This window comes from Lolium rigidum, chromosome 3 (genome assembly GCF_022539505.1).
Source record: "Lolium rigidum isolate FL_2022 chromosome 3, APGP_CSIRO_Lrig_0.1, whole genome shotgun sequence".
Lineage (NCBI taxonomy): Eukaryota > Viridiplantae > Streptophyta > Magnoliopsida > Poales > Poaceae > Lolium > Lolium rigidum.
In genome coordinates, this window is record NC_061510.1 from 50,490,340 (window position 1) to 50,501,890 (window position 11,551).

The 11,551-nt window shown below is 44.6% G+C and overlaps 1 protein-coding gene across 2 annotated transcripts; it reads right to left on the reverse strand.

The window, feature by feature from the left end:
• Positions 1-2,139: 2,139 nt before the first annotated feature.
• LOC124701586 (serine carboxypeptidase-like 51) lies at positions 2,140-7,975 on the reverse strand. 2 transcript variants are annotated; one of them, XM_047233677.1, is made up of 13 exons: positions 7,671-7,975; positions 6,684-6,836; positions 6,490-6,584; positions 5,751-5,858; positions 5,391-5,675; positions 5,220-5,287; positions 5,034-5,139; positions 4,773-4,900; positions 4,589-4,658; positions 4,457-4,507; positions 2,812-2,864; positions 2,595-2,739; positions 2,140-2,513 (listed from the first exon to the last, which is right to left on the reverse strand). In XM_047233677.1, the coding sequence occupies exons 2-13, from the start codon at positions 6,814-6,816 to the stop codon at positions 2,445-2,447; spliced, it is 1,311 nt and encodes a 436-aa protein (XP_047089633.1). In that variant the 5' UTR covers positions 6,817-6,836; positions 7,671-7,975; the 3' UTR covers positions 2,140-2,444. The 2 variants fall into 2 exon arrangements, with proteins under 2 accessions (XP_047089633.1, XP_047089632.1); XM_047233676.1 differs by having other exon boundaries at positions 7,664-7,971.
• Positions 7,976-11,551: the final 3,576 nt, after the last annotated feature.

Sequence of the window (11,551 nt, forward strand, 5' to 3'; positions counted from 1 at the left end):
GGTTGTACGGCGGAGGTGGAGGCGGCGGTTGCACCTGTTGCGGGGCCGAGTCCTCGAGCGCCCGTCGTAGGTCCTCTTCCTCCGTGTGGCCCGGCGGCATGATGCCGGTGGTGTACCGGGGCAGCGGCGGCTGCACCGGTCGGTTCACCTCCGAGACGAGGACGCCGAGCCTCCCGATCTCGTCGTCCGTCATCGTCGTCGGGTACTAGAACTCACGGCCCTCCGCCATGGCCAACTGCCATTCCTGGAAAATGCAGGCGACGCAGTCATCACTGTCGTCCTTCGCCTCCTCGTTGTTGTTGGCCAGCGTGTCGTCGTCGTCCTGTGGAGGCGCTGGCGGCTCCCGTGTTCGATGACAAGGCGGCGGTGGATGGTCAAAAGGGAAGTCTCTGTCACCAAGGAAGCCCGCCTGCCTCCTCGGATCCTTCTCGGTCTTGTGCCAGGTGCGCCAGGTGTCGGAGTCGATGGCATATGTGGGATCGGTGCGAAGGTATGGCGGCAGGGGACGGGCACCCGTAGGTAGCTGAGCCGCCAGCCGCCGCCAGACAGGTGCACGTCCCGCCAGCCCGCGCACGGCGTCCAATTCGTGTGGATGAGCCGCGCCACGTTGACGGGCAGCGGCACCCTATGCGTCCTCTGCGCCTTCTTGGTGCCGCTACCGGACGCCTCGAAGTCGTTCTTCTACTTCCCCATGGAGATGCCGTGGCGCGCGGCGGTGAGGGGTGGGAGTGGAGGTGTCAGTGGTGTGGGCGATGCCAGGGACGATGCCAGTCGACTTTTAAGGCCGGTCGGCGGGATATGATGCCATTGATGGCGGCGCAGAAGCCTAGCCGCCGCCCGCTTGTGCGCGTGCAGAAGAGGCAGCCACGACATTAATGGCGAAGGCTGCGGCGCAGACGCGGAACCGATGACCGCCGAAGCGATGCGCTCGATACAGCCCAATGGCTCGCTGTCAGGTGAGCCCGGTGAAAAAGCGAGCGATTACTTGGAGTGTCTACGCAGCGTCCGCCGCGACGCATCCCAGACGTAAATATAGCCGACACGGACGATGCCCTGAACAAGCAGTTGTAGAAAACAAAGAAAGGGCATGAAGAAGTAGACATCCCCGCATGCGGTCCAACCATTATATGTTGCACCATTTTCTCCTTATTTTTCCACTGGGTTTAAAGGAGTTTTAGCAACATATCATACACCCTACTCTCCTCATATTTTTCCCACAGGGTTTTTGGAGGAGATGATTCCAAAGATGATTTTAGAGATAATCGCAAGGTCAAGGAAGGATTAGGGGGAGTGTTAGAAATTAATTAATAGGTTAATTAAAGGGATAATCCTCCCTCTTGTAATTATCTATGACGATTGCTTCGCCAACAGTCGCGACCCTCCTCGCACCCCCTCGAACAGACGCGACTCTTACTCGTGTCCCTTCCCAGTGTATATATACTCAGAATCATCAATGAAAAGTAATAGTTGAATCATTTGTTATCTCTCTCGTTTGTCTCTCGATTTTACTTCTAACAAAAGCCAGCCAGAAAAATCCCCTTTCTCTTCTCTAGCCTACTAATATCAAATTGTTTTCAACAAAATATATCAAATTAATTGGCTCGCACGTGCATCACCGATGCTTGGCAGGCTATGCTACTGGAGTTGTGGTCGGGACGGGGACGCACGCTGTCGTTGATTTGCAAGGTAGAGAAGGTCACTGCGGCATCTGGACCATCGGGTTCGTGCCGCAATTTGTTGTCGCACGCCCCACCCGGCAAGCTGACCCGTCTGACGTGACGGTGTCTGAGGTCTGCGACGGCCGCCGTAGATGCAGGGAAAGCGTTATCGAGCGACGCGCAAGCGCTGAGATTGAGTTGCTCGACCATCGAGAAGGCCTGAAGCAGGTGTGGGAGCGACTCCTGATGGAACATCCGAAAGTTAGTTTATTTGGAGAAATGATGGTGGCTGCTCGCTCGCCACAAACCGATGGTGAGATCATCAGCGGAGCAGACCACTATGTTCACCAAGAGACTGGCTCAGCCTGCACGCACGTCAGGACCATCGCCATATTTTGTTGCACACAACCTGTGAGCAAGATGGCGGTCGCAATTCTGTCTTCAAACTAGTATCGATCCATGGCTACATAACCAGAACGCATTGGGTAACCAGCTGTGATGTGGCAAATTTGACAATGTTGAGATACACATTCTAAACCAATAGATACTTGCAATCTGGGGAGTGTCATTCACCAATACCTGCACTTACTGACTACAGACATTAATGCGCACCATACAGGTCCAATGCACCACCTGAATACGTGGGCAACATATCAATAGCTACGTCTTCAGAAATGTACTACTGCCTACTTGATACTAGTTCGAGCAGCAGTCAAAGTTCCAAGGCCTAGGAGTTCACAAGGTCTCTCACAGCACGATTTACTCCAACTTCCGTACGAGTCTTTTCTACTTGCGTGATGAATGAGTTATGCTACCAATCATCTTTAGTGCAGTGTCAGGTTGGTCAATAGGCACCTGTAGAGAGCACATGCAAGTAGTAACACTTTAGATTTGGCATTCAATCTACGAAATACATCTGATGGTACTGAGGCTTACCGCGTGTCCAGCTCCAAGGATCCAGTAGAAGTGCAAATTCTTGAACGATCTAACATACGCCTTGATGGGGCCAGAACAGTGCCCTGAAGAGTCGCAGTTCCAAGGCTGCCTTGACAGGTTCAGGAAGCTCTTCAGGCCATCCCATCTGAAAAAACATAATTAAGTTAGAACAAACATGTTTGAAATTGCACAAAATAGGCAAATCAAGATGTCTTACTTTAGCTTTTTCACCCATCCTTCTACGCCAATCGTCGAGCAGATCACATCCAACTTCAGAAGATGAAACACACTTTATTCATTCATGCTCAGAAAATATACTAAATTCAGAGATGGCAGCGGTAATTACTAACTATTCTTAAGATCTTTATACCACCCCTCCTGCAGGTGATTGCTTGGAGGAGCCTATTCTGGCTTATGAAAGATTTCACGGCTGAGAATGTCAAAGCAGACCTGAAGGCGCCGGGGCCAGACCCGGCATGTCGGTGAAATTTTAGTAGTGCTACTGGGAAGCTTGTGAGGGGCACGGTTAGGGCTGAAGTCCTGAAGGTACTAAACAAAATTGCCATCTTGGATGATTGGAATGAAACCAACATGCTTTCGATTCAAAGGTGAAGAATCTGGATTGCTTGAAGATCTCTGTCCAATTATCCTTTGCAATGTTCTTTACAAATTGATCTAGAAATAGAAAGTTTTAGCAAATAGACTGAAGCTGATTCTTCCAGAAATTATTGCTCCTAATCGGTGTGTGTTTGTTCTTGGGAGGTCAATCACTCATAATTCCTTATTAGCTTATAGAGTCACAAATTATATGCAGAAGAAAAGGTCCGGTGTTGAGGGTGTGGTGACACAAAAACCTGATGTGAGTAAATAAAGCCTATAAATGACCGAGTGGAATGGCCCTTTCCTTAAGAGAATGATGGAAAAGAGGTTTCAATCAAAGATTGTCCAGCTGATTATGAGGTGTGTGACAACAGTGAGATACCTATTAAAATTCAATGAAATAATGACGGATGAAGTTATTTTAGGTAGAAGCCTTCTACAGGGAATTCTCAAATTTATTGAATAGTGCTGAGCAAAATGGGGTTCTGGAAGGGATATGGGTGTGCCCAAATGCGCCAAGCTTTAAGAATCTTTATGAAGTTTGCTCAGAGCAGACAACAAATAGGGACAAGTCTGCTACAGGATTCAGTAAGAATACAAGCGTCACCGACAAAACCATGATGAACAGTCTTGGTGTGAGAAGCGGAGTACATACCTGCGCAGCGGCTGGGCTTGCCTGTCCATGTGGGGAGGTCGGGAACTAGAATCTTTGCATGCAGAAAAAGAACACATTTTGATGGACGATACAGGGTGTGTGTGTGTGGGGGGGGGGGGGGGTTCAACATGACTTGTACACTTTCAACTTAGCGATGCCAGCGAAACAAGGATGGAGGCTGTTGACAACTTTGTGTGTCCAGGTACTGAAAGCAAAGTACTACCGGAACTCTCTTGTGATCAGTGCTGAGGTAAATGAGGGAGCTTCTTAGCGATCCAGGACACTGACCAAGATAGGTCCCTCAATGGCGGCCACGTTCCGAGAGGTTAAGTTTTTTGATTGTTTCAACTTTTTCAATTTTAGCATTGTTCATTGCACAAGGACTTGAAACGGATTACTCTAGCGATGCATGGTGCAAGATAAGGCCATGTGTATGGTCAGATGATGTGCCTAATTTTGGACAAGATTCAGCCACAACTGATTTTGTTGGCCGTACCAGAAACTGGAATAGTAGATATTCCAGCTAAAAAGAAGATATATAATCTGACACTCTTAGAATTCCAAGTAAAAATCGCTGATAATGTCACGAGAAATATTTTCTGCCCACCTGTCCGTTGTATATAGTCACATCCACACCTTGTGATAGCAGCTCATCAACCTGCGTAATGGAATGTATCAGACACCACAAATTACATCACAGTCAAAGAAATTACATAAGTTGAGTCATTATTATTTTTGCCTCATTGATTGCTGGTTTCATAAAGGTATTAGCCATCGCTTTGTAGACCGGAATTGAGACCTGCTGCCAACTGCAGTTCAATTGAAATCAAATTAATTCAAGGAGGGCAGTTTTATAGACAAGAGGAAATATATCAATATAGTGGCTTAAGACTTTGACATATATAGAAGGAGATGACACTCACATGAGATCCTTGGGAATGATCTTGAGCTTTCTTTTAATGGCCCCATTCATGATATCGTCGATGGTGTTGGGAGCTGACTGAGCCAATAACGAGTTCATGTTGGATTCAAGCAACAAATTTTCCATATTCTGCAAAAAGGTCATGCAGGTTTAGCAATTTGTGGTGAGTACTGGGAAACACTTTATCATGAAAAGAATTTGCTACTTAATAGCTGTAATCTACACAGTGTTTCATACAAAGTGGTGGTTATTGAACACTTACCACGCTGCCAGTTTCCGAGTCAATTAAATCAAGTAAGTCGATCCAAATATTTCGAGCTGTGGCAAACTGTCCTAATGCCATCTCCTCCTTTAGCTTTGCTGCCATTCTGGGGAAGAAGAATAAAATTAGTGCTCACATGCGCATGCCTTTGGAAATCAAGGTAAATTAGAGGTAGAAAACTCTTACTTAGTGGCAGGTTCTACTGCATTGTCAGTTAACCTTGACATGCTGTGCAGCAACTGCGCATACGAGAGCTGCATGGAACCAAAGCACTGGATGAGAACAGTTTTTTGCAAGAAAAAATGGAACTGACTTGGCCATTAAGAGACTCCAAGAAACTAAACATGATTTCCTCACCGCAAAATCATCTGGCGAGATCCAGCTGTCACCGAGGACAACACCGCCAAGTGTGAGCTGAAGAATGCCACTGTGGATGGCCCTTGACATGGAGATACCGATGATGGCAGCAAGCTTGCCACCATAGGACTCGCCCACCAGGAACAGCGGGCTGCTCTGCAGGGTTGGTATCTTCTTGGTGAGCGCACTTACGAGCTCAATGGCATCTGCTGCCACCTGCGAGTCCGTCGTTGCGATTACACTCGGGTCTTCCGTGTAGCTGTACCCAACGCCCACCGGTAAATCCTGCATGCCAACATACTCGTTACTTCCAACACAAATGACCTTGAATGGTATGTGATGAAGAAACAACTCACTGACCACAAAGATGAGATCGGCCTTCTGCAGCCATGTTGAGTTGCGTTGCTTCAGGTTGGCGTCTAGCGGCCCGATCTCTAGGAAGTTGCCACGCCCGACAGCTGACCCTCCCTGTAAGAACACGATGAAGATAATGTTAATTAATACTTTGTCATCGACCAAAGAAAAGAAATGGCGAGCTACTTAGCGGTAAAAGATGACTGTTTTAACATTCTTCTTTTTCTTCCTATGGGAAGTGAAACTGAGTGTGTGAATCAATATTTTCTGTTACGATGGTGCTTCAAAAGCATCCTGACTAGAGATGTGTTATTACACATTGGGGGTATGTGTGAGGAAAAATGTTTATTGTGTGGTGATGACAAATCTATTGATCATTTCTTCTGCTTCCCGCTGGCCAAATATATTTGTAATACTGTTAGTTGTACTTCAGTACTTGCGGTTTCAGAAGTGTAGATGACTGTTTTAACATATGGTTGGTCCAGTTTTCAGGGCGGAAGAAGAAAATGATGATCATAGATTTTGCGGTGGTGTTGTGATGTATTTGGAAAATGATAACCTTCCAGGATGGATCCAAGGGCTAGGCTGAGAAGGAGAGGACTCTTTGTTAGTTTACTTTTCTGTTCTTTTTAAATCATGTTAAACTAGGATCTTGTGGTGATGCAGTTTCTATTAATGAAATCGGAGTGTATGTTGCTTCAAATAAGAAAAGACTTAGGAGTGATAAAATATAGCAGAAACGTACCGGGCCACCCTGCAGCCACAGGATGGTCGGCCATGGCTTCACCAGCGACGAGACCCTTTGCGGGCTCTTGTAAAACCACCAAAACACGTGGGCCTCTGCGCCAAAGTTCAGAGTTAGACTTGTGCACACAAAAAATGCATAAAACATCGAAAGAGTTTGTTGAGGCATAAGCAAGAGGGCACTTTGGTACGTACTCTGCTGTCGTACCGGCACGTAGCCCCACTGCTCGTTAGCATCGCCGGAGCTAGTGGCGGCAGCTCCTTGTTGCGCACCGTGAAGAAGGAGGAAGGACAGGGCAAGGAACAGAGCAGAACGCCGCAAGTCCATTGTTGAGGTGCCTGAGATAGCTGGAAGAAAATATAGGTAAATGCCCAAAATGTTGTAGCATATATCAATAAACAAAATGCAAGAGAATAAGCATGCTATTATGAAAAATATAAAGTTATGTTATTTGATGGTCGTGGTTGAACCACAGTGTTCATGAGTGAACCTGCAAAAAGTTCACAAGGCCGGTATGAGAAACTGGATCCTTAGAAGGACAACCCAAAGCTTCGGAGCTACATCTAAATTTCAGTTGCATGAGAACAGTAAAGGATGGAGGAAGCAAAATGTCTGTATTTTCTGGATATTAATTAAGTCGTCCTCAAGACGTGCCATGCTGCATTGCTAGAAGGTGTTGGGTGAATCATGGATTGAGCTTAGTATATTATTCTGATGACTGAACATACATTATGCTTCCCTTTTTAACCCCTTGATGGTACCTTGTTGTTGCCAACAGCACCTAATTTCGTTTTCTTTATTTGCTTACTGGATTTCAGTTGATGTAGAGCTATAAACAATACAGTCACTATTCAGTAGGGATTTCCTTGTTAGGCGGATCCTTTAACTGTGTACTGTAGACAATATAGAAAAGGAAGCATGACTAATACTAATATTTAGTGCCTGTTGGAAGAATAGTTGAGCGAGGCAGACTGTACAGAACAAGAAAAGCTTTCAGTGGCTGCACCTAACGACACAGAAACGACAGCGCAAATTCCACAAAATTAATATCCTGTTTGTAAAAAAAATTGGCAGTCAAATCAAGAATACACGGATGAATCTCGTCAGCCTGCAGGTGTGTGTGAAATCCGCCCCAGACATAAATAAATATGTTAATGCGGGTGTCGCTGCTCACCGGAGACCTAGAAAGCGGCAGGCGACAGTGCGGACCAGGCCGGGGCCGGAGGTCTGGACGACTCGATCAGTCTCCACTCTCCAGCCAAGCCGATCCGCCGTCGATCTGCTCCCCGCCGGATCCCTCGCGAACAAAGGCGATGCGAAGGACAGGAGGTGGGAGGTGGGAGCGGCGGGGGAACGAGGTGGGAGGTGGGAGCGGCGAGATGCGCCTCGCGGTGCAAACCCTAGCGGCTGGCAAGGGGAATGGAGGAGGTAGTTCACGGAGGGAATCAGCTTTCTCTTTTCATCAGCTCGGGCCTCGGGGGCAGCCTCTTTTCAGCTCCCATAAGCCAACTGCCCACTGCTACACGACCCCATTGTCGTCTACTCCAGTCTCCGGCCAGAAAGAAATTTCGCCTCTGTTTTGTAGCGGGAACTAGCATACTGACCTTAATTTAATTAGTACTCAACCGATAAGCAAAGATCGAGGCCCAAATCCAAAACTTATTAGCCCACGAACCCATGAGATTTCTCTTTCGAATTAAGGCCTAAGGGGGTTCTATAGGGCCAGCATCCGGTCACAGGCCCATAATCATAATCATGTGATGTAAAAGAAAAAAAGAAAATCATCTTATCACAAATAGTATATTACCTAATTTAGACAATATCTGCATAATCATGTCATGTAAAAGAAAAAAAATCCCCCGCGAACAAAGGCGACGCGAAAAAGCACCCGCACATTTTTTTTAACGGCTACGCGTCGCGTAGAGTTTCTTGACTCGCGCTTTCCTAACGAAGCATCGAACACGTTCCTATAATATACTGCTCCTTCTTTCTCCTATACCTAATTATTCAACAGCATGCTTGATTGTACATTGTCTGCAACAAATAAATGGGCGAAAGCGAGTAACAATTTTGTGAGAGGATAGAGTAGTTACTTGGCATACTCCCGGCCTTAATCTTTCACCAAATATATTTATTCATATACAACAGACTCACAACAAGACATGTTGGATATTGAAATATAAGAAAAAACTTGCATGCAACACACATGCATGAGGCACCTCAAACAAAACACAAGTGTGTGCTTTCGCTGCTGGTCGTTTGGACCCTTAGCCGCACTTGGGGCTATTGGCAAAGGCGCTTGCCGGGAATGACTTTGCCAACGCCCGGGCCTCGGATTGTGAGCTGATCACCGACACGCTCAACCGTGTTGAACCCAAGCCACTCAGATACCGCCTGAAACCTAGTGCCATACACTTGGGTTAGGGATCCGGATTTAATTACCCCGCCGACCTTGCTTCCATACCGAAACTTGTATTGGTCGCCGCCGATCGGAACAAAGAAGTTGCACTCGCCCGGAAGTGTCACCTCTATAGTACCCTCGTGGAGCACGTATGATTCCACACCAAGCGGGAGAAGACCCCGTGGCAAGTTGTTTTGCTCTAGGATGTCGTACGCAGTCACAGTCGTACCATCTATCGTTGAGTTGCTTGAGGTGGATGAGGCGGCGTGGAGGATGGAAGCTATGAAGACGAGGAGCAGTATATGTTGCATGGCCATGGCTTGTTGCTTCGATTGCGCAAAGTTTATAGTCGATATATATCTTAATATGAGGGCTAGGATAGTAGTATATATAGTGCACTGAGGCGGAGGCATCTGCCCTATATATAGGCCGCCCACCAAATCATAAACAATCAAATTATTATCTGCATAATTAACATTCCATCAAAGTGTTCCTCAAAATAAAGAAATTAATTGTCCTATTGAATCAAAATTTATTGCTATAATTAAGCATTCCTTACTTAGTCATTTTTCATACTCTAAAATGTTCCCTCAAATCAAGATAATTGATATGTACTAAATAAAGAAAATTGAGTACATAATTGGTAGAGTGGATTTTCTTTTGAAACTTATGTATGTACACCGGAATCCAACTAATTAAGACTTCACAAAAAACAATTTTTAAGATTCAAATATTTACGAAACTAGCAGACACTGACCTTAATTAGAATTGAACTGATAAGCAAAGATTGAGGCCTAATCTCTGCAGAACGGCCCAAATCCACAACTTAATAGCCCACGGCCCATGAGATTTCCTTTTCGAATTAAGGGATCCGGGTTCTATAGGGCCAGCATCCGGTCACAGGCCATAAGCATAATCATGTGAAAAAAATCCTCTTATCAAAATATGTATTACGTAATTTAGACAATATATCTTCACATATCTATAAATATGTTCACGTAATTTTCAGAAATACTCTCTTATGTCAATCCATAATAAGTACTAGCAATGATCGCGCCAGTATGGTGCCCTCATGGAAAGTATGCGCAATAACATGAATGCATCATATAGACGGTAATATGTATAATAAACTGAATTAACTAAAATCTTGAGTGGGCTAGTAAATACACGTGGGCTTGTACTACTAGTTAGCATGCGCGTGCAACACACGTCTCGATTAATCATAACAAAATCACAACACAACATATATAATAAGCTTCCCAATTGCATATGGCTTTTTAGCAACCCAAGTTTATGGTGTAAGTGGTAACCGCCTTACATAGTAAATGGGGCACTAATTGTAATAATAAAACACAAATTGTAATGAACTTGTGATTCACTCAAAAACACACCAAATATTGGCTTTGAACTCCACCTCTCTAGGACAGTTTCTACTACGAATTGACCAACAACACACTTCGTACTTTATATAAAAAAAATATCAGTAGCGTACTTAGTTGAACAAGTGTTGACATTACCGCAAGCAAACACCTATCGTTAATTATGTCATTTCCCATGATAGGAAGCAAAATAATAACACTGATAAAAGCCACTGGTATGTTCCACGAATCAGGTGCTCTCTGACAGCAACAGAAAAAATTAGTGACCATTACATCCTTGCAGAGATATACAGTTAACATGTAAGATTAACAAAATATTAGTAGCACGGCAAAAGTAGTTAAATTTGTCTTACAAGGTAGCTATTACATCTATGTCTACTGTAGTAAGCATCAGTTATCATAAGTGATACAGTCATATCACTTTATCATAATTAAAGATGAACATTTTTGTAAATAACCAGAAAAACTGATTTTTTTCAACTTTTTGTACTGGGGGAGAAAGAGAATACCTTAATGGCATTAGCCATGTATTCAGAAAGGACAAAAATCCATATCGTTAATACTGCGAGCCATGTACTCCGACATGCTAATCTCTACCACTTCATCTTCCTCGGTGCATCCTCATTAAGCACCTCTTTCTGCCGTATTAATAATATTGGTGAACTTTCAGCAAATGATGAATTATGGTTTTGCAACTTTACTTTTAAGTGATCTAAGCCAGCTTGGATATAAACAGTCCTTAATCAAGGAAATTTTGTTTCTCATAAGGCGCTCCAAATCGGAAGGGCCAACATGATGTGTTGATTAAACAAACATGACAAAATCAAAATATATACTATAGACTATATGATCAGAGTTATAGTCTTGTCATCAGCAAGGCATAAATATCTAAGGTGCCACATTTACACTCCCATTTGACGGCTAGTACTATTGTTCCCACTTGCTTCAAAGTAAAGATAGGTTGCATATGCTACAATCATATAATAGAACTACTGAACCTTGAAAGAGAAACCTCAGAAGCTCCTTGATGCGCATCTGAATGTGCGAAATGAAAAAGAACGGGAAACATCAGTCCCAAAACAGATATGAAAGTAAACCTGAGTTCACTACATCAGTTGGCTGCAGGAAATAAATTTTTATTGTATTATCAGAGACTTACCATGGAAGAACATACCCCTGTATAAACCTATTTGAGGCTGGATTTTTTGAGCAGGTGCGCACCGCGCACGCGAACTGTAGATTTGTCTTTTTGTGATTGTTAGCTTTGGTGGGAGAATCTGTG